The sequence below is a fragment of the Electrona antarctica genome (assembly GCF_951216825.1).
Source record: "Electrona antarctica genome assembly, chromosome: 11".
Classification (NCBI taxonomy): Eukaryota; Metazoa; Chordata; class Actinopteri; order Myctophiformes; family Myctophidae; genus Electrona; species Electrona antarctica.
Window position 1 is genome coordinate 14,122,080 of NC_136792.1, and position 24,158 is coordinate 14,146,237.

General features: G+C 42.9%; 1 protein-coding gene across 1 annotated transcript in view; it reads left to right on the plus strand.

The window, feature by feature from the left end:
* The window catches only part of grik4 (glutamate receptor, ionotropic, kainate 4), a gene marked incomplete at its 3' end in the record, with an annotated part of 238,875 nt that overhangs the window by 108,863 nt on the left and 105,854 nt on the right, over positions 1–24,158 (plus strand). Inside the window, exon 3 of the mRNA XM_079514315.1 lies at positions 15,067–15,200. Coding sequence (XP_079370441.1) covers positions 15,119–15,200 — 82 coding nt within the window. The 5' untranslated portion in view covers positions 15,067–15,118. The remainder of the gene's footprint in view (positions 1–15,066; positions 15,201–24,158) is intronic.

Consider the following 24,158-nt stretch of genomic DNA (forward strand, 5'->3'; position numbering starts at 1 on the left):
GGTTTATTACAAACGTTGTCAACGTGGCTATGATTCAGGACGCTTATCTGCTTATCTTTTTTTAAATATATGAACGACGTATAAAAGTATAGAAGTATGCGGACGTCTTTGACGTTTATAACAAACCAAACCGTTTGAAAATCGGTTGAAAATTGAGCAAGTTATGGTCATTTAAGAGTACATGCCCCATAGACACAATGTTATGTGGCCCGAGGTAGGGCATTAACGACTTGAGATTTTTCCAAGTCGACTTGTCAGACAGTAAAGTCGAAGTTGAGTCGATTTATCGTTTTGTACGACGGGGGGGGACGGGGGGGGGGGGGGGTTGGGGTGGAGGTGCGCGCGCTCAAATACGGAGCATGTCAAACAAAGCACTGCGCACACACAGTGGCCTCTCCAATATGGCACAGTGTATGTATCATCTATATGGCAAAGCGCTGATTATCAAAACATAAAACTATAATAGTAAATACTAAACAGTGTGTGCGTCGCGCGTCCCCGTGGGCCGCGGAGAGGCTCACGGCCCGGTCGCGAACCGTTTGTTGGGCCGCCGGCCACGGGGAAGAGAAAAGGAATAAAAAAGGTAGGTGGCGGATCTACCCTTTATAGAACGAACGTAGCGATATGCTGTGAGCTTAGCCTGTTGCTAACGCGACCGCCCTTCTCTCTCTCTCTCTCTCTCTCTCTGAGTCTCTCTCTCTCTCTCTCTAACGCGTCTCTCTCTCTCTCTCTCTCTCTCTCTAACGCGACTCTCTCTCTCTCTCTCTCTCTCTCTGAGTCTCTCTCTCTCTCTCTCTCTCTCTCTCTAACGCGTCTCTCTCTCTCTCTCTAACGCGACTCTCTCTCTCTCTCCCCCGTTGAAGTTGCAATAGTTGGATCACTCAACACAGACCAGAAAAGATAACACAACAGGAGAGGGGGCATCATTGGCACACAGCGCCAGCAGCAGCGCGCAGCACAGCGCAGCGGCCCGAGAACACAATACAAAATATGATATGGGGAAAACTTTTTTTTTTTTTTTTTCAACTTTCGACTTGTCCTAATGTGAATCGACTTGTGTTAATGAAATCGATAAATCGATAAATCGATTTTTTAGTGAATGCCCTAGCCCGAGGTAAGATGGCCGCCACGTAACGACGTCGCTCTCCATTGGCCAACAGCGCGGGTGAGCTATCTAGAGTTTATATATATCTATGTTCGTAACCCCTCAGCACCACCACAACCGACGGCCATGCAACCCGCAAATGATCTTGCGGGTTGCATGGTCGACGTGTACGTGTTGATCTTCCCACAGCGCAAAACACAAATGATATCTTCCCACAGCGCAAAACGCAAATGATATCTTCCCCCAGCGCAAAACGCAAATGATATCTTCCCCCAGCGCAAAACACAAATGATATCTTCCCACAGCGCAAAACACAAATTATATCTTCCCACAGCGCAAAACACAAATGATATCTTCCCACAGCGCAAAACACAAATGATATCTTCCCACAGCGCAAAACATAAATGATATCTTCCCACAGCGCAAAACACAAATGATATCTTCCCACAGCGCAAAACGCAAATGATATCTTCCCACAGCGTAAAATGCAAATGATATCTTCCCACAGCACAAAACGCAAATGATATCTTCCCCCAGCACAAAATGCAAAAACTATCCCAGTGCAGGACACACAAACCTACGGCGTTCGCCAACTTAAACTTTGCACCTGGGGGTGTGGTTTATCTTTAAACCCCCCGTTATCCGTAGATAAGAGCAAATGTTTTGCTAGCTGACTGAACTGCACATTTCACTTCTCTCATGCACGTGCCTTCTCAAGATGTACGGACAGAAACAGTGCAAATGCGTTGCAATTGTGTGTGCGTGTGTGTGTGCGTGTGCGTGTGCGTGCGTGCGTGTGTGTGCGTGCGTGCGTGCGTGCGTGCGTGCGTGCGTGCGTGCGTGCGTGCGTGCGTGTGTGCGTGGCACAAATAAACAACAGGGAAATCATGTTAACAAACATAACTTAGGAATGAATTACTTGAACTGTTTACTTGCTGGTTTCAATCACTTCAAACCAACTTGTTAAAACAGAAAATGTAATCTGAGTACTTGTTACCTCCAACACAGGGAATCACTATTCTTAGAGCCCTCAGCTGAAAACAACATATAGACAGAAGATGACAGCATAGTTACCTGAATCTCTGTTCTTCACAAAAGTTGAACTTTTATCCCATGGTAGGATATTTTTCTTTTCACGGAACACAAATACTCTTTTCAGTCTATACTTGAAACACAGCTATTTAGAACATTGTTTGAAATGCCACAGATGAAGAACCGCTATTTAATAATATTAAATAGCTGTTCTTGTTTGGTTTAGTTTGAATGTCAAATATATTATATCTGACATTAAGGGCCCTATTTCAGGACAGGCTGTGTGTGTGTGTGTGTGTGTGTGTGTGTGTGTGTGTGTGTGTGTGTGTGTGTGTGTGTGTGTGTGTGTGTGTGTGTGTGTGTGTGTGTGTGTGTGTGTGTGTGTGTGTGTGTGTGTGTGTGTGTGTGTGTGTGTGTGTGTGTGTGAAGGTAATAATTTATTACCATGATCTTCTCTTCAACACAGATCAGGTGCTGTAATCATTGACTACATCATTTCTATTGCAGTGGGAATAAACTAGACTTGAGCATCCATAAATCTCTTATATGATTAGAACATCACCGCAGGCATTACAGAGGAGCTTTAGAGAAATTATATAATTGTACTCTGCTCTAAAGCAAAAATACCTTTACAAAGGCATACTTCATTAATCACAATATTCATCTTCCTTCAATTAGGTGATAAAATAAAAGGGATAAAACTGGTTCAGTGTTTCTATTTTTGTCTCAGTGTGTGTGTGTGTGTGTGTGTGTGTGTGTGTGTGTGTCTGTGTGTGTGTGTGTGTGTGTGTGCGTGCGCGTGCGTGTGCGTGTGTGTGTGCGCGTGCGTGCGTGTGCTTTCTCCATTCTTTATTTTTTTTGAGAAATGTTCACATTTTCACATACTGTAGGGCCTGTTCAATAAAGTTGAAGGTGAGATATTTCACATGTTTAAAATAATACATGACTTTGTGAGTCATGTAGTGTTTGATGATTTAACAACTTTTCTCAAAGAAAAAGAAAATGACTTTTATATCAGCCTCCAAATGTAAAAAATCTGTGGCACAGCCTCTTATAAAATAGTAAAACAGCAAAACAAGAACACAATTTTAGCCCCTTGTTTAGCTCTCATAACAATATGTTAATTCTTCTGTCATTTGTTCCATGCTTTTACACATTATGTGAAGTGCAATACAACAGTGTCTTGATGGCTTTTTTTTAGATGTTTATCTGGCTTTCTGATTCAAATCCCACCTTGCTGGAAACCTCTCTTCCCACACTGTCAAACTAGTGTAGAATCTTGTTTAAAACCAATATCTCCGAGATGTAGCAGATCTGATCTCTCCCTGGAGATGTAATACCAGATTTTCCTATTGCTCTTTGCACCTCCTGTAAAGTGAACAGTGAACAGGGGCATCTAATACACTACATCCTCGTTATCCTCCTTCCTTCCTTCCTTCCCTCCCAGCACACCAAGATGTTCCCTTGTGGTTTGTTCTCTTCTTCCCTTTCCTCCCTCTCAGAGGTTGTCTGAGTGGTGAACATTACAAAATGCCTTCATTGATGGTATCATCTCTGCCTTCTCTTTGTCAGACATTGCTGTCTCATCATCAACTTTAATAATTTTTTATATGTTTTTTTTGTGTGGCTTTCGCCTTTATTTTATATTTTTTATGGAGGGACAGACAGTAGGCTGACAGGAAATAGGGAGGGAGATGGGGGGAAGACATGCAGTAAAGGCCGTCAGGATCGGGAGTCGAACACTGCCAGACTGGGTTACCAGCCAAGGTGCCTGGACCACTGAGCGGGGCCCAGGCCCAGGCCCAGGCCCAGGCCCAGGCCCAGGCCCAGGCCCAGGCCCAGGCCCAGGCCCAGGCCCTCATCATCAACATTAATTGGAGGGTCATCACACTCCCTCCTGTGCCTGTGCATCTTCTTAACCATGCACAACAAATCTTCCACTATTTAGTCCCAAAATGATTGCCAAGTCATGTCCTTTTTGTCTGCCTTAAGGTCCTTGCAGACCGCTGCATTTTTTATTTTTTTATTATTATAATATATTTTTAAAGGGGCGAAAAAACGCCCGAAAATTCAGCAGTCTGTATACCTTTACTGTCCTTTTACAGTAACTATGGCCTGTGATTTTATTCTATATTAAATTATATGAACTAAGACTGGCAAAGCTCTTGAACGAGATTCTTGAACTTGGTGTCATGTAGAAGAGTGTACGTGTCGTGTACATTCAGTTTAAAGAACTGAAATTACCAGCTAATAATAAAACATTCTGTTTTTTTATTTGTTGACAAAATTGTCAACATATTTAGTCTTACTTTTAGTCATCCTAGCTTCATTTTCATTTAGTTTTTGTCAGTGAAAAGAGGTAGTCGACAAACATTTTTCGGCATAGTGCGTGCGTGCGTGCGTGCGATGCGTGCGTGCGTGCATGCGTGCGTGCGCATTCTCCATTCTTTTCTTTTTTTTTGAGAAATGTTCACATTTTCACATAAATAAAGTTCACTTCAATAAAGTTGAAGGTGAGATATTTCACATGTTTAAAATAAGTAACAAAGTTAGTTAAAGTTGACTTTGTGAGTCATGTAGTGTTTGATGATTTAACAACTTTTCTCAAAGAAAAATAAAATTACATCCATTTAATGACTTTTATATCAGCCTCCAAATGTAAAACAGAATCTGTGGCGCAGCCTCTTATAAAATAGTAAAACAGCAAAACAAGAACACAATTGTAGCCCCTTGTTTAGCTCTCATAACAATATGTTAATTCTTCTGTCATTTGTTCCATGCTTTTACACATTATGTGAAGTGCAATACAACAGTGTCTTGATGGCTTTTTTAGATGTTTATCTGGCTTTCTGATTCAAATCCCACCTTGCTGGCAACCTCTCTTCCCACACTGTCAAACTAGTGTAGAATCTTGTTTAAAACCAATATCTCCGAGATGTAGCAGATCTGATCTTTCCCTGGAGATGTAATACCAGATTTTCCTATTGCTCTTTGCACCTCCTGTAAAGTGAACAGAACAGGGGCATCTAATACACTACATCCTCGTTATCCTCCTTCCTTCCTTCCTTCCCTCCCAGCACACCAAGATGTTCCCTTGTGGTTTGTTCTCTTCTTCTCTTTCCTCCCTCTCAGAGGTGAACATTACAAAATGCCTTCATTGATGGTATCATCTCTGCCTTCTCTTTGTCAGACATTGCTGTCTCATCATCAACTTTAATTGGAGGGTCATCACACTCCCTCCTGTGCATCTTCTTAACCATGCACACAAATTTAGTCCCAAAATTATTGCCAACATGTCCTTTTTGTCTGCCTTAAGGTCCTTGCAGACCGTTGCATTTTTTATTTTTTTAGTATTATAATATATTTTTAAAGGGGCGAAAAAACGCCCGGAAATTCAGCAGTCTGTACCTTTACTGTCCTTTTACAGTAACTATGGCCTGTGATTTTATTCTATATTAAATTCTATGAACTAAGACTGGCAAAGCTCTTGAACGAGATTCTTGAACTTGGTGTCATATAGAAGCGTGTACGTGTCGTGTACATTCAGTTTAAAGAACTGAGATTACCAGCTAATACTAAAACATTCTGTTTTTGTATTTGTTGACAAAATTGTCAACATATTTAGTCTCAACAAAATTAACACTGGATTCAATGTTATTTAGGGTATTGTGACACCTCTGAAAAACACACCCACATGGCATTGCCGGTAATGTTTATGAAAACAATCATAATGAGTTTTGACAATGCAGCCTCCATCAGGGTTACATGGAAATATCCCAACATTCCTTCAAAACCTTTCCGGAGATATTAAATTCATGAGAATGTGACGTACAGGAGGTCATAGTGACCTTGATATTTGACCTTTGTCCATTCTTCAAAGGTTCATGGTTCAAGGTTCAACATGTATTTGTCATTTGCATGCTAAAGTAAATTGTACTCAGCGACGAGCAGTGTACAGTAAGTCTAAAAATGAAATAAAAATGTTTAAGAAAATAAAAACTGAGCAGCATGACATTGAATAATGGTAAAGTACACAAATGGGACATAGACTTCACCAATCTAACAATAGGTGGAAGCTGTGTCTGAGCCTATAGCTGTTGTGGATTTAATGCTCCGCAGCATTTCATGCCGAAGGGGAGGAATCCTTGAGTCAAATTGGACGTTTGTGTCCAAATGTCAAATTCCCTTGAGGCCTTTCCGTTCACAGGAACAGGACGTATATGAGGTCAGAGTGACTTTCGCCTTTGTCCACCTATACATCTATTCATTTCATCCTTGTGCCTGTGGACGTTTGCGGCAACTGTCATGGGGTGGACAGGCGGCAAACATCCGGCAAAGAAATTGCCAAATAGCCAATCTACGAGCTCACAAGATGCTGTGAGGTGACCAAATATGGAACCTTCCATGGTCCAACCTTCAGTGTTCAAGAGTTTGGGTTTAGGATATGGATCCTCCATTGCCACAGTGTTAATGCCTCTGAAAGCTACTTTCATTATCCACCAACCTGAAGGTAGAAACCATTTATCTCTCAGCCTGCAAGCTGCCACAGGCAGGTTCACACTGTGATTGTTCTCCAGCCTGATATGAGACCTCTACACCATAGATACCACCAGCAAACCGTTTGGCTTCCACTTTCACCCTAAATGTGGGTTGTGCACTGATTGGTTGGTATTGAGGTCTGGAATGTGTTGGAGCCAAAATGGCAGTTTATATGGACCATAATTGGTTGTTGAAACCTGCCTGATTGTTCATTGTTGTCCTTGAGTGTGTTTTGACTTTTGATTAAAGGAGAATTCAGTGATTTGGGTGATTTGGAAAAAACCCGTCCGCCCCGGTAACAAGAGCACATGCACGCACTACAGTGGGGGGACACGCGACAGGCCAACAGCACACACACTAAGGCCCGCCCCCGCTCGATCATGATTGGCGGAAGGCCCCTCTCTATCCTGATTGGATGAAGGTTGGGCCACTTAGCCAAAAACGAAACCTAAGGTTTTTTGACCCCATGGGTTAACTGGGGACAGGGATGAACTCCTTATATGGTCAACATATAATATTTGAATTAAGTGAAATCACTGAATACCTTTAAGTTCATATACAGTACATTCAACAAGAAGTTACTATAATATCAAACGTCCATGATCGCATAGTATAGTAAAATAACTGCAGTGCTATCATTCACTGAGGATTTATTCAATTCATCAATAGGTTTTCATGTGTTTCTGTTCATCGTTTCATACTTATTAGTCTTAGTTTCATGCATTGAAGACCATGGGAACCTATTAGGTTTGTATTTTCTGAGCAGTGTGAAGTGAGAAATAAGGAGAAGCTGGTCTGCTGAATTAATACTGTATGACATGTCACCTGCTTGATATTATTGTTAATGGGTGTAATTTAGATGCGAAAGTGGTGGACTAAGAACAGTGGGTCCTCCTGTATGGCTGTAAGGCTTTGCTCAGCACAAGCAAACAGCCAGAGGACCCATATATTTGATGGCTGTAATAGTGTCAGTAGAAGGAGCTGGCCAGACTGGTATCTCATTAGGAGAATAACAGAGACAGTCTATGCAGGGCCTTTGGGAACAGAAAGTAGAGAGGGTAAGAGAGGAGAGAGACTGTGTGTGTCTGTGCATGTTTATATCAAGTCAAAGGTGGAACAGTGTGTAACTGTCCTAGGATGCCCCTGGCTGCAGCTAAACTGATCACCTGACTGATGTCGACCTGTGGAGGTGAAAGCACACAGCAGCCTGAAAGCATGTGCCCCACCCACACACCCACACACACACACACACACACACACACACACACACACACACACACACACACACACACACACACACACACACACACACACACACACACACACACACACACTCACTCGTTCACTGATGAAATATTGACTTAGGGTTTGTGATGATATTTTTACCAGCATATATTTCAGGGGCGAGGGATCACAATAAAAATACTAATCATTCTTCCACCACCACACTAGGAGAAAAACACCATCTGAAAGTTTGATGGTGCATTTTTTTACACGTGATTGCAGCCAGAACTTTTCCATTGCATCTTATGAGAGGCAGGGTTCTTGTGCTTCCGGTATATGCGTGCATGCTGTTGCTTATCAGTGTGACGTCGTCTGTTAAGGCGTCTATTGGGGTTTGAATTCTGGTACCTCGGGCTCGGCCAGGTGTCGTAATGAACACAATTGGCCGTGTTCGAGGGACGGGAGCCAGATGGGGAGGGCGTTCTCTGTCGCTGCACTTAACTATAGCCACTCGTACAGATTTGTCACGGCGCATGTTCAGTGTGGGTCTGAACTGCGACTACCAATGTGCCCCTCCATATGCGTTATGTTCTCCCAGGGAAACCCCTGACTGTCAGGTGAAAAGAAAACAGTTGTTGACTTCTTGTGTATCGCAGGAGATGTGCTTGTCTACATTCTCCGTAACAAACCTATACTCATAAGGGTCAGCAGCAACGAGGGGACCAAATATGCAACCACTTTTTGTCATGGTAGGCTGTTAATAAAATTAACTGTGGTGTGCAGTGAATTGCTTTGATTGACACGTCAAATGTACTGTTATTTATTTAATTTGTACACCGCAAACAGACCCATTGAGATTGCACGGAAACATAGTGTTTGGATTCTTGCCAACAATAAATCTTGTCTCTCACCTAAAAACGTTTGTAATAGGACCCAGCCTTCTGCCAAGAGACGGAGAGAGAGAGAGAGAGAGAGAGAGAGAGAGAGAGAGAGAGAGAGAGAGAGAGAGAGAGAGAGAGAGAGAGAGAGAGAGAGAGAATTGGTGATTGCCAGGAAGAGCAGAGTTGCAGCCATTCATCTCCCTTGAGGAAAATAGTTATTGATTTGCTATTTGTTACCTGCTGCTGCCATAGGCACTTCTAGCTGCTCATGGATTGACTGGTAAGCACCAAGCAAGCTAAAAAGGGTTGTACAGTTTTACCTAGTGCTCTCCTCTCCGCTCCTCTCCTCTCCTCCCCAAAATGGCATCTGTTCATTTGCTATTGATTGTCACTTGTACATTATTTATACATCAATGCCGATAAGGACAGCAAAAATCAATCCAGCCTGTAATTGACTTAAAGGGGAATTCCACTCATTTTCAACATTTTACTATGTCATTAATATGCTGTACCTTAGAGCTGTTGTGTGGAAATAATAAAAATGTCCCCCCCATTCTGTGTTTCCTAGAACTGGAGGTCTGAAAAAAATCATTAACATGGTGAAGTACATCTTGATGACGTCATCAAGATGAATTGTTTTCCCTCATGTGGAAACGTTACAGTGTTTATAGTCTGAACTTTGAATTGTGCAAATATTCACTCATAGCCTATATATCCCTCAGGCATATGAATTATCATATTATTGGCATATCAACAGCCTCAAACCCCGTGAACCCCCTGTTCACACACCACATATTTAAAGTAAATCTACAAATTATGCTAATGCTGGTTCTGAACGTCCCTGTGGAACAGGGACATGAATATAAGCAAATAAATTACTACTTTTGTATATCATGCATATCTGTGTTTCAACTGTGAGACGTAATGGGCCGTTTTCAAGAGCATTGAAGCAACATCTGATAATATGATTGACATTTCTGATATTTGGATTGCATATAATGTTGCTCGGACAGACAAATCAAGCAACTGTAAACTGTTGACCCAAACCTGCTTTTTGACTTGAGGTATTTTTGGATGAGAAGCACAGACACAGCACACTGTGTCATGTTATGCATTTGTTTTTTTGTCATGAAATAAAACAATCTCTGAGATGTTGAGGGAATGTGGTGGCTGTCCCTCTGTAACTGCTACACGTGTCTTGTATTCAAGTTGAGGATCAATGCTAGCCAGTCAGTCGATAGGAATTTATATGTGAGGAAAGAGTCTATGGGGTGGGCAACCATGATTGACTGTTCAATCTTCCGGGGTCTTCCGGGGTCGATCACAGAGCAATTTGAAGGATTGAAGGATTTAGAGTATATTCTTATTTACAGGCTCATAAGTCTCTCAACACGTCATCGTCATTCATTTGTTATAGTTCTCCATCCAGTATGGACTGTATTTTTTGTATGGGTTGTATTGTTGTAGCAACACATCACACAAGCCCATTTCCTTTGTAATAATGTGTTACGAGGGTTTTGTTATTTATGTGGAGCATGCTTTTTTGGCTCCGTTTGACATGTTCTGTATTTGAGCGCGTGCGCACACCCCCACTCGCCCCCTGTTAAAGTCTTCCCGGGGATCTGCACACCAGGCACAAATCAAACTAGAAAAAGTGCCCCTCGGGGCACAGGTCTCCAGCTATAATAAGCCAATGTGAAAATGTCTTCTTATGCCTTGGATTTTTTTTGTTTTGTTCCAAAAATGTGTTTTACAAAAATCCACCTGTTGGTGGAGCTATAACAGGCGAAAGGAAAAGGGTGGGATATATTCCTAGTAGGAACGTCTGTGAAAGATTTCACGTAAATTGCACGCTGCGTTCATGAGTTGAGGCTTTTTGTTCAAAACGGGCCAATCCTGCAAATTTTGAAATCCAATGTTAGCCAATCAGGATGGAATATGAAATATCAGACAGATCTGTCTTGAGCACATGACTATAGAGATACTGTGTAACGATTTGCGGGATTTTTGGACAAAATATGGAGGAGTAATATAAAAAAATGTGTTTTTTAAAAGTCGGCCTCCTGTTAGCACTATAACAGGCCGTTCTGGAAAATGTGGGGCAGAGGTTCATCGTTGGCATCTAGGGAGTGTGTGTGCAAAGTCTGGCATCCGGCAATAGTGCCAGAGATTAGCTGTACACAGACGGACGGTCAGACACACACGGACGGACAGACACACGGACGGAGTGCAAAACATACTCTCTCCCCATGCCTTCGGCCTGGTGGAGAAAATAACTTCTTTGAATAGACAATTATATAAACACAATGGAAGGAATTAACACTCTCACTTCTGCTGGTTATAGTTAAATTACAATCACCTCTGAGCTGTGAATGGTCTGCTGTTGTGCGTTCACGCAACTCCAACTTCTGACTTGTCTATTACGCGTTCTATCAAACTTTATCAAACTTTCCGCTGTCCTATACCTGTGTGGGCAAGTTAGCAATTGTATGGAAACTTAGGAAAGCGCATCAACACACCCACAAACACACCTCCACTCTCAAATATAGTAGTCGGCATAATGCATAGTAGGTAGTGTACTCGCATATTGCCTGTATATTACAATTTACATTTTATTATGTGATATGAAACCGATCCAGTGGATCTTGATGAGTTATCCCCTCTATCTACTTGAGCTTTGGAGTCCCTGAAATTGAATTGACCTCCAAGCCAACATACACTTTAGCGTCTCGCTTAAAGAGTATAATTGCCTTTGGTAGTATGTTATAGGAATGACGAGAAGTATACTGAATCACCTCAGCGGCTCGCTAGAGGGGCCAGATCGTTGAACACAGAGGTCACAGCTTCTCGCATGTGACATCTATATTGTTGATGAGTTGGGAGGAAAAGCAGCCTTTTCGTAGATTTCTTCTCTTTATCCTTTATCCATTAGTCACTTACCAAACTTACAAACTTACAAAAATGATATAATCACAGATTGTTCAGATAGGAAAATAGAGAGATATACGGTAGATTGATTGAAACCTTTATTTCAGGGGAATCCAATTGAGACCAGGGTCTCTTTTTCAATGGCGCCCTGTATACAAACAAGAACATTTACGGCAATGATTTTACATACAGGACATGGACACAAAGTACAAAATATATAATACACAAACACGTACACACAGAAACAAAACCTTATAACCAAATATTACACAAATCAGGTGCATACTGTATGCCTTCCTCTAGTGTGAGGTCAGTTAAGAGTCTTTTAAAAATAGTAAAAGAGACAAGGACATCCAACTTCAATTTGTCTTGACAATTATTCCATAAATGTGGAGCATACACCCTGAAGGGGTGAATTTAGTAGTAGTTTTTGGTACCTTCAACAAAAGCTTATACGACAGAACTATTTTTACGCTTTGACCGAATTGGCCAGGTCCTTTTGTGTATACTCTTTTCTCAAGCACTAGAATCGAGTACTCTGTTCACCTCTGATCAGTTCATCCTAGACAAAACTGACTTTTCAATAGAAGTTGTTCTCTCAGTCAACCTCAATCAAAGAAAGTGTAACATTATCTGAATACATCATTACACTTGAACAAAAGTTTAATCACAACCTTTGGAAAATGTAGGAGGCTATAATATGCCCTCCCTAGCAGTATGGGATGAGGGAAGAATAGGGGGGGGGGGGGGGAGATGCAGTCTCCTTCAGGGACTATTAATTAAACTCTTTAATCTTCCAAACTCCCCTTGTCTGAAGTGGCGTCTCACGGTGGATCCGTCTTGGCCTTGACCCCTGGCGTGACCTCGGCCGTATCTTCCTGCTGTAATCTTATCACCTCGCCTGCTGCACATCCTTCTCCGGAGTTGTTGTTGAAGACACCCCATCGCCCAGTTCCCTGGCGAACGTCTCTCATGCACATATTCTATATTTATTAGGAGGATTTATTCTTGAGGAAGATTACATCATGCGAAGGAGGAGACCCTGGTCTCTCACCGAGACGGTCGGGAGGCTGGGAGATAACCGGCCTCTGACCTTTTGGAAGAGACTGGCCATTGCAGTTCCTCTACTGTCTCCCACCTCTTAAATTCCTGTGGGCGCACGGAACTTCACTTGGCCCTGAGGTCACTATGTTTACACAAATGTAGACAACCTTGCTATGTCTTATTAGATACATTTGTTCCCCGACTAGCCTGTTGTGGAATTCTGGATCAATCAGTATTTTGTTGAGGCAAGAGGAGTCCTAGTCTCAGAGTCCGAGACAATATTCACACATTTGCCTTGCCTACAGCGACACATTGTGAGCTTGTAGATTGGCTAGTTTCACTATTTCAAAATTGTGTAATTAGTAGTCTGTACTTTAACTACAGCCAAAATAGTGTAATTAGTAGTCTGTACTTTAACTACAGCTAGCTGTTGTTTGAATAATGATCTGACGATCTGCTGTGATTATACCCTGCACAGCGTTCTTTTCTCTTGGTCTCTCTTTTCCTTCACCATCTCAGATAATACTTACCATTGTGTGAGCCCAGAACCGACTAATCTCAGCCATGGGCAGTACAGCTCTTCATGATTGCCTATACTGTATGTCTGGGTGTTCATTAGCTCTACACAATAGCACTAATCTTCTATTGTTTTCTATTTTGTTTTCCTCTCTATTCTTCTACAGTGTATAGCCTTTATCAATGTAATTGTTTTGCCAGGGAACAGCTTGGGTCCAAGTTTATTTCACAAACTATGTAGGCTACCAGGAAATAAATGCAGTATTCCACTACCATGCTATGCTAATGAGTACTCGGAAATGTCAGATTTGAACAGAATAAACATTAAAATGTGTGCCTGTCAAATCAATCTTGATTTCAGACTACAAGGTCCATAACAATAAATAATACAGGGGACAACGCAACATAAATTTAAAAAAGCAACAAAAATGTCAGCCAAGCAATTGGAAGCTAGGAACGTTAGGGCGTTCAGTGACTTTGACGAGCACTTCCAAACTCCGACACAATAATCACCTGCAAGGGATTTCTTGACAGGAAGTAGCTCATAACATGTCTCTGTTTGTTTTTTGAGTGGTGCAACCACTCCAAGAAACAGCAATGTCCGTGTTAACCTATGTTTGTGTGTGACGAGTACCAGTAGGGGCAAAAGTGGCGCTGTTGTGCCAGAAACAGAGAGAGAGTGATAGTGCTGCACTGTTGCCTGCTAATGAGAGAGAGAGAGGGAGAGGGGGGGGGGTGCACCAGTCATTTCACACAGGTGTGATTTTTTAATGAAACAAACACTTTGCAGATTGAAAGAGGATAATTCAAGCTTTTCATACAGCTGTAATGTTGGTGACGAAAGTAGGGAAGGGGCCCATTTCTTTCCAAAATGTAATCTGTCACGGTCTGTGCAATTGAGCCCGCATTAGCTAAGGATCCGCATTTGTTGCTCGTATTCTACAGTATGTCTCTGTTCTTCTGACAGTTATTTGCAAGGTTTCACAGCACGATGTCTGTGCAATGATCTTGATGTGTTGACAATACAGTTCCAATATCCTGCAGGGTTATAACTCAGTAGTATATTGTATGTGAAAACCTTGCTTCCATCGTATTGCTTATGTGAGCAGATTAAACCCATAAAGTAAACAAAACACTACATGAGACTGAGAGGAGGCTTATATATACTGTATGTCTTTGCACAGATTTGTTTTGAAATCCTCTTGAATACATTTCCTGAACCAGTTGAGGGAATTGAATTGGAAGCGATGAAGCAAAAGGTTGGATTGAGGCTGGTTTCTGGCAAAGAATACCAACCACAATCTGAGTGGAACCATTTGTCATGTTCAGCCATAGCACAAGCGTTGTCCAGGGTCTATCCATCAATTGGATTGCAGATGCAGATGCAACCACTAATAAAATGCAGGACTATTTATTACACTGAGTGTACCTTTAATGGACCCCCCTGAAAAGTAACACACACACACACCGTTCAGCTTGACAAGAGATTTATGGAGACGTGAAGAGATAAATTGTTATGGAGATCATAGTCATTAGCACAGGATACTGGAAAACAGATAGCCTGCAAAGCATTCACGTCAAGTGCAGATGATCATTCAATATATGAGGTCACCTGTGCTATTATCCATACAGGTATTTGACAGTCTTATCATGTAAGGAGAAATGGGCACGTGCACGTGTGTCTTTAGATGTGGGCTAGTACATTGTCGTGTGTGGGTTCAGCTGTATGTTCAGCATGTCCCTGTGGGATGCCCTATGGGATGTATAATGCATACTGTATTCTCCTTTATATTTCAGGTGGCTGTGACAGGGGCAACCCCGGGGCAGGACCCATGAAGAGTCATAGAAGATGCTCGCAGCCTGGACGCCTCTGCTGTTCTTAGCCATGTGGATGAGAAGCACCTCCGGTGGTCCGCTCTCCTTCAGAATAGGTATACTTTGAAGCTGACTGAACGCACGTGGTACTTAGAAAGGTTTTTGATGTACAGTATATACATTATTAGTATTGACCAAGGAAGTCTTCTTTATGGCGGCAGTAGCTCAGGATGTAGCGCTGCTGTTTGGAAACGTTTCCTGCTTCGATCCCAGACTCCCCTCGGCTTTGTGTTGAAGTGGCCTTGAGCAAGAGACTGACTCCCCTAATTACTCCCGATCAGCATGGTTGATAGCCTTTGTTGTGTGAATGGGTGAATTAATGCATAATATAAAACGCTTAGGATACAATGCATTATAGAAATGCCATACTTGTTTGTTATGTAAATCTTGGTGATCATCCTGCCGATGTTTGAGGTTATCTATCAGTCATCAGACAAAATGCACCATTTACATTGGTTGTTCATTTGATTAGCTTTCAATATTTCTTGTCAAATAGTATGAATTATATTAATTCATTAAATAAACCTCTTTATCCTGCTGTTTACAAGGTTGAGGAAGTATAGAACCAACCCTGAATAGTAACTTATTATTTTACTGAAATAGTGTGTCCATTATTAGATCTTATTACATGGCTTGGTTGAATGCTTGATTCAGGTCAGTTTGCTGAATTCAGCGGTGTGTTATTTAAGGAAATAGGTACAAGGAAATACCTTGTTTTGTTGTGTTTTGGGTAAATGTATTAATTTATGTATTAACTAGCCGTGTAATAAGCGGGATAAGGTGGTCACCCTGTTGGTGATTTATATAACAACAATGACCACCTAGCCATGCAGTATCCCTTACAGCAGGGGTTCTCAACCCGTGGGTCACGACCCCTCGGGGGGTCGCCAAATTATTTTAGGGGGTCCCCAAATTATTTTCCAAAAAAAAAAATTCACGATTTTTCAAAAATAGCAGACCTACAAGCTCATAGCGCGCCACTCGGTGGCGCGCTATGAGCTTGTAGATCTGCTATTTTTCAATAGCTAAATTATAACAATGCTTAAAACACCAAAAGGGGTTCCCGCCCAAAATGGTTTAAGGTTATTGTAGCAGTCAATTTATATTGGGGGTCGGGAGGGGGCGGGGCGGGGGTCCCGAGACATTGCCAAAGCATTTCCGGGGGTCCCCGGCCAAAAACGTTGAGAACCCCTGCCTTACAGAACTGCTGTGCAGAAGCCATCAGTCTGTAGGTACTGTATATGACCTGTCTGAGTCTGGCTGGTGGGACAAGTGGAGTTTGTCAGCTTGTTGTCATTCTTACCCAGTCAGCAGGTCTGTGACATCCTGTCCCTAGCTCCCCTATTCCACCAAAAGGTTGGCTGGCTGTCTCTTTATTTATGTATGGACCCTCTCCTGTGAGGGAAACCCTTATGGACATCAGTTATTTGATCAGTTATTCTGGTGAAATATCTTGGCCACAGCTGGCCAAGAGGGTTGAACTTTTTTGTGTGAAATCCACTATATCTACCTACCTGTATTGGCGGCGGCAGCGGCGGTGGCTCAGGGGTAGAGTGGCTGGATGGTAACTGCAAGGTTGCCAGTTCGAACCCGGGCTCCCCCAGAGTTAGTGTCGAAGTGTCCTTGAGCAAGACACTGAACCCCTAATTGCTCCTGATGTGCTGGTTGGTGATGTCCTTGCATGGTCATCGGTGTGTGGGTGAATGTAATGCACAATCTATGTAAAGCGCCTTGGATAAAGGTGCTATATAAATGCACCATTTACCATTTATAGTTCTCCACATGTCCTACATAGCACACTGGAGCAAAACAGGAGATGTTGTAAGGATTTAAAGTCATCAATCACTATCCTAGAAATGTTAAGCTGCACTGTAATGTTTTGTAACAGTGTTGTACTATGTGCTAACCAAACCGAAGAAACAAACATGTCTGAGTGTGAGGAGAGTACAAGAGAGAAAATAACAGGATAGATCGAGTAGGAATGTTAGGCCTTCCTATAGTCCCACAGTCTACTTCAACTGGGAGACTCAATAAGGTATCAGCTACAATTCAACATAAACAGGGACAAACATGTAGGTGAGGGCTACACTATGTTGCTATAGAGCGTTGCAGTCCCGCCCCCCTTTCAGAATGACGAGCGGCCCGGAAGAGAATTCCCCATTCATTTTTCCCATAGACGTTTCAAAATGTATTTATTTAAAGACATTTAAGCCTCGGACAAAGCCAACTCTTGTTGTGACAAATCATGACAATAAACACAATGTTTTGGGCCGATCAAATAATTAGAAAGGGAAAAAATAAAGTGTCTAAAGGTCTTTAAATAAATACTTTTTGAAACAGCCATGGGAAAAATGAATGAGGAATTCTCTTCCGGGTCGTTTGTCGGGGGGCGGGACTACAACGCTCTATATAGCAGCAACGACTACCCCAAAAGCAAAACCTCAAAAAGGGTTCCTGTCCTAAATGAGTTAATACTAATAGCCTATACCCACACTAAGATACCCACTTTTTGGGTCCCATGCTTAGTTGGAAAGAGCACCCAAACTCCATCTCGCTCTCTGGCAATGCAATACACACTAAGGGTGCAAAGGTTTATGGTTTAAAACCGTACGGTACAGTACGCCCTGCATGGTTCAATATGCCTTTATGGACCGCATCTTTTCGGGTTTGCAAAAACCCATGCAGAGTTCCCTGTGACCCACGAATGAAGCCAGCTGGTGTTTTTTGACAACAGCTGATCCACAAGCTCTATATTCGGCAGGCGACACCATGGTATTAATAAATGGTCGTATTGATTAGCCTACCTGACGTTGCTCTCCACTCACAGCAGGAGCTCATTAAAAGTAATTTCCGTCAGTACAGACAAAAATACTCCATTTCCATGATTGTAGAGGAACTCTTCTTGTAATCATCTTCTTGTAACACACACACACACACACACACACACACACACGCACACACACACACACACACACACACACACACACACACACACACACACACACACACACACACACACACACACACACACACACACACACACACACACACACAGAGAGACACACACACACACACACACACACACACACACACACACAACTCGGTCATTTCTCGGTCATTTCTCAACCGTTTCGGACGCGGGGCGGCTCGCCGGAACAGGCCCGGCCCCCTGGGCGCGTTCCTGGGGGTCAGATTTAGAGATGCTGAGGGAGACGTGGAGAGATGTTTATGGGAGGTAATCTGGAGAGAGAAACAGAGAGAGAGAGAGAGAGAGAGAGAGAGAGAGAGAGAGAGAGAGAGAGAGAGAGAGAGAGAGAGAGAGGCAGGGCCGTCTGCACTCTAGATATATAACTATGGAGCCAACAGTCTGGCTCGAGACACACACACACACACACACACACACACACACACACACACACACACACACACCTCCACAAACAGCGCTGCAGGAGTTTGCATTTACTGTAACATCGCTGCCCCTAGAGGCCTGGTTGGCTAGTGTAATGTCACTGCCTGGCCGCCTTTATGTCTGCGCCAAAAACACCTCCTGTCTCTGTCATTCCCGCCGCCAACAGTAACTACATACAAAATGTTGTAGCCAACATCATAGCACTGTTCAGATGGGAACAGGAGCTATACTTGTTTTGTCTCTTCTCTGTGTTTGGCATACGCACAGAATGGAATGGGCAAACTATTTCAAGCCAAGAAGCCAGACACAGAAATTAAGCCAACAGACCTTGCATAACTGTATATTGGCCGTTTCCCAAAGTTTGCATACTGTATGTTCCCATGTTGTTTTTTACCTGAATACTTAAAACCCTCAACCCTGTACCCTGTACTTGGTCTGCTCTTTATTTCCCTCTATAACACCGAACCACTTAGCCAAAAACTGCATCTGCTGGTATACTGACTGAACAATTCCCTCCTCAGATTAGTGAGCAGCACCTTGAGACCAGCTCCATGGAAACTAACCAGATCAGTCCTTATATGGCATGGAGGACTTTTAGTGGCTGAATTCAATTGGCTCCCCTTTCACAGCAGTATAGAAGCAGCAGCCTGTTCCACTCTCTCAGCAGTTGCTCTCATTTAGGACTGATCTCAGAGCTGTCAGACGTCTAGGCCACTGATGTGGGAATCGGGATACTAGCTTCTGTATCTGTGTTGTTCTCACTGCATAATAGACTGGTTTAGATGGCGTCTATAGGCTGTACGTATCATGCTGTACTGGTTCTCACTGGATGCTGTTTGGAGTCAAGCATATAAAATAAAATACACACTATTTTCATTTTCAAGCCACTGAATTCCTACAAGGAGCAGTTGTTTTGATCTTTTCAGTACAGGCATATACAGTATGTAACGCACGCACGCACGCACGCACGCACGCACGCACGCACGCACGCACGCACGCACGCACGCACGCACGCACGCACGCACGCACGCACGCACGCACGCACGCACGCACGCACGCACACACGCACGCACGCACGCACACTGACTCATCATTGAATGTTCTTTACTGCCATGCGTGTGGGTGCATATTAATGCTGTGCGTGCGTGCATGTGTGAGTGTGGTGTGGTGTGGTGTGCGTGTGCGTGTGCGGCCAGACAATTGGGAGACATCCAGGGAGAGGCAGACGAGTACTATGATTAGCCCTGCTGAGCTATTTTATTAATCCCCCAGAGGGAATTCTGGGTTGACTAAAGAGAAAAATGTGCACATCGATGGACAACGATGGCATAGACATAGATAGTACGCTTTCTGTTTCTGCATTTTCAGAGTTACCGTGTGGGGACCCCCACGCGGTAACTCGGTCATTTCTCGGTCATTTCTCAACCGTTTCGGACGCGGGGCGGCTGGAAATTCCGGGGACCCCCGGGGACCCCACACAGAGTTTCACCACTTACTTCATACGGGTGTGATTTTTTTTATATTAAATGCCTTTGATTTCCACCGGAATAGACTATATGATTAATCTGTCATGCTTAATTACCATGGCTATAACGGCCATTAGGCTAATTGCACTCCAGCATGTTTGTCTTTGCGGACCCGAAGCTATACATGCATCTGGGCTAAACTCCTTTTAGCCGACCACCTGTTGTTGAAGCCGCCTGTCAAAGTGCTTATCATCTCTGTCAGAGGCTGGGGAACGTAATGAGGAGATGTTTGGAGAGAAATTTAATTTCGTCTTCAAAAGTGAAGACGCCAAAAGTGATTGGCCGGAATGACATTTGTGATGATTTGATTGGCCGAGCACGGAATGTGATGTATGATGATGTATATGATAAGAGCACCCCTCACTTCACACAAGTGTGATTTTTTTTAGAGTCACCAATCAGCTAAAAAGGCTATAAAATAAAGCAGCATCTCTCTTGACCTTTTAAACTAAATGTTTTCAAAAAGCAGCCAACAAAACCTGTGGAATATGTAATATGTACTATGTTTTGTTAGGAATTGCGACTGTTGGTCGCAGTTTACTATGGAAACTTGAATAACCTGTCAGTCAGTCCATCACGTCTCGTGACACGGTCCTCTCTCTTTTCGGCGGCTGGGTACCCCAAAATTACACCAAAGTTAAAACAAAATACCCCCAATATTTTGCATTGTAAAACTGCATTAGTGCACTATGGCTACTAGTGGCTGTATTCATTCAGCGACTAGTCTGTATGTCTTTCTGCCTGCCCGCCTCTCTCTTTTGGGGGGGCTGTGTACCTAAAAATTACAGCAAAATGAAAACAAAATACCCCAATTTTTTTAAGCCGTGCGACCGAATCGTGCCACACAGCCCAGGGGGGCCCTGAAATGTTGTCTAGCCCGGGGGCTCTTGGGAGCGTAAATCCAGCCCTGCATATATGGCCAATACAGAATTCATTCCATATGTTGTTCTGACCTCATCGGACCTCATCAAACCCTGCACTCAAGACACTGCCCCCACTGCCACCCTTAGATATCCATATATAGAGCTGACCTGTTCTGACATTCCATATGGGAAAATCATCTTTCCTATATTCTGCAGCAGTTCAGTGGAATGACTTGCCTTCCAGCCTTAAGCTGATCAGTTCCTTCGAAAACTTTAAATGCACATTAAAAAGATGGTTGGTTGATAACATGACCTACATTTTTAAATCCATACTGACCTTTTAGATTAGAATAGGTTAAAAAATAAGACAAAAAATCTAGTTTTTATTGGTTATTGGTTGGGTTTTTTGTACTTTTTCTGTGTTTTTGTTTCTTGTTATGTCTTTGTCTCCTGCCCCCCTTCCCCAAAAGGAACAGGGTCAGGGCAAAATACAAATGGTATTTTGTTTTTGTCTGTTTTGTTTTGTTGTGTCATGTCCCCTTTCCCCAAAAGGACCACAACGGAAACAAGCCTTTCTTGTGTCTGTATCCTTTTGAATTAATTTTCAATAAAGTTTTCAACAAAAAAATTATCAAAAAAATGTGATCTGACCCCATACACTCAAGACACGGCCAGTACAGAATTCACTCCATATGTTGATCTGGCCCACCCATGTCAAAGCGCCAGCGCTCGCCCAGCAGTCTGTTGTCACCCAGGCGGATGTGTGCACGAGAAGCAAGAAGCGAGAAAATAAGGGCGAGGTTGCTTCTTGCCATTAGGGCGTCTTAATGGTATAATATTACTGTTTTTGGTCAAGTATACTATACACTACTACTGGGTAAATTAATAATAGCCTATTACAGTAATATATTAAAAGTAACTCGTTACTGCCCACCACTGGTAGCGAGGCAGATCTCAAGCTGTGGAACACCGAGTCTGTGATTAATGTTCCTGCTTTTAATTACCCGGGGGAGGTGCTGAGACGAATCGTTAGGTTAATGGCACCAACGGCAGATAAGAATGAACTTATGCAATTATGCTCTGACTCTAAAGTTGTCACATTCATTATTTAACCAGATTAGGTCACAAGCACAGGAATATGCACCTGTGTACTGTATATTGGCTAATTGATACACATGCAGTAGGCTATATCACTCACACACAAATTTTGTGCGTGCGTGCATGCACAGACACACACAGAGAGAGAGAGAGAGAGAGAGAGAGAGAGAGAGAGAGAGAGAGAGAGAGAGAGAGAGAGAGAGAGAGAGAGAGAGAGAGAGAGAGAGAGAGAGAGAGAGAGAGAGAGAGAGAGAGAGAGAGAGAGAGAGAGAGCTTATTAAAAGGGAGGTCTGTATTTAAGGGAGATAAATCCCTATTGGCTAATAGCTCAGTCTGATGTGTCCAGACTGAAGTTAATGGCTTCATTCTGGGATAGTTTGGGCTGTATCTGTAGGTAGTCTATTGCAGCAGAAAACCACTTGAGATGTCTGTGATTAAAACTGATGAGATATGGGTCTGACCAGCAACCGAGACAGTCGCAATACTGCCATCGTCCTAATCTCTTTCTCTCTCTCTCCCTCCCTCTCTCTATATCCAGATATTTGCGACAAGGCACGACAACAAGCCGCCTGCGGCACTAGCAAAATGCCGTCTCAGCCAGAAAACCGGAAACGCTTTGACCACAAATGTCGCGTGGGAAAAGCATGGGTGGAGAAGCTTGTCGTTAACCTTGTTGTGTATATGTGGGTGTACTACGGGTTAGGGGAAGCAACATAAAATGTAAAAAGACAATTGGGATAAAACGGAATATATATTTATTCCAGACAAAATTAGGAATATTTGCAAAAATATACAATAATATACAAGCAAATTTAATCTAACTAACAAACCCCAAACTACAAACCTCTGTCCTTTGGTTTTGGGTGAAAGGACAGAGGAAGTGATTCTCTGCTGCCGAAGCTGACAGTCCTCTAATCAGAATTGTTTGTGAAGGAGCTTTATAGTGGGTTGGGTGTGGCCACCATCCAATCCACTGCTTAGGTGTCACTGTGTCAGAGCCAACCAATCTGTGAAGATGGCCAATTCCCCACAGCAGCTGGCAGTCTTCAGTGATGAGTCTCTCTCTCTTTCTCTCTCTCTCTCTCTCTCTCTCTCTCTCTGGGCTATGTCACAGGGCCCGCTTTTTGTATTTTTTTTAATGTTTTTTGCCTGCCACAGGTAAAAGGACGCCCGAAGAAACGCCTGGCTTTAAAAGTGTTAACATGGTCAGAATGTACCAGTAGTTTGAAGTTAAAATGGGTTTATATATAAGGGGGCGTTTCTGGTTCAATTTATACAACATTTCAAAATGTTGAATCAAGTAACGTTAAAACTGTCTAGAGTGCACACAAAAGTAGTGCTCAAGTACATGTTCACATGACCCCGGAAGAGTTTTAAAGTTAAATGCCCCTTTAATTATTCAGCGTCAGTGGCTGTGACACAATACACTGACACCACGGCGCGTAAACAGCGCCTCAAACTGTGACTCCGCCCACAACCGGGGGAAGTTGTGATTTGCGCTCGTTCACTGCAATGCAATTTGTGGCATTTTCAAAACAATATTGAGCAGAGTAGCGATTATCAAACGTATTTGCAATGCCATACGTTGAAAGATCTGTTGCCCGTGGACAAGGCACGCTACCCTCCGCAAGTTAGATAGCATCGGCATAGATGTTTGTCCGTATGTGATTAAGGATTGGAGCAAGTTGCATTGGCAGCCATAGAAAATTCTTACCCCAGGCTAAAACCGGATGTGACGTTTTTGGGCGTTCCTGTCTAGCGTGGTGTCAGTGTATAGTGCTTCTAGAAACACTGAAATAAAGAAGAAAGGTAAAAGCAAAGCAGAACTATAAAAACAAATCACACTTGTGTAAAGTGAGGGGTTCCCAATGTATTTACATTGGCCACATGACGTCTCACGTTGTCATTTAGTGCGCTATCCATAGACTTGGCTGGCAAATGATGTGCGTCATAAGTGCTCTAAACAAAGTCCATAGACTTCCATAGCTGGCTCTAAAGTGCTCTAAACATCCTCAAAGTCCATAGACTTGGCTGGCAAACGATTTACATCATAAGCTCTAACAAACATTAAAAATCACACCCGTGTGAACTGAGTGGTGTAGTGACGTCACACACTAA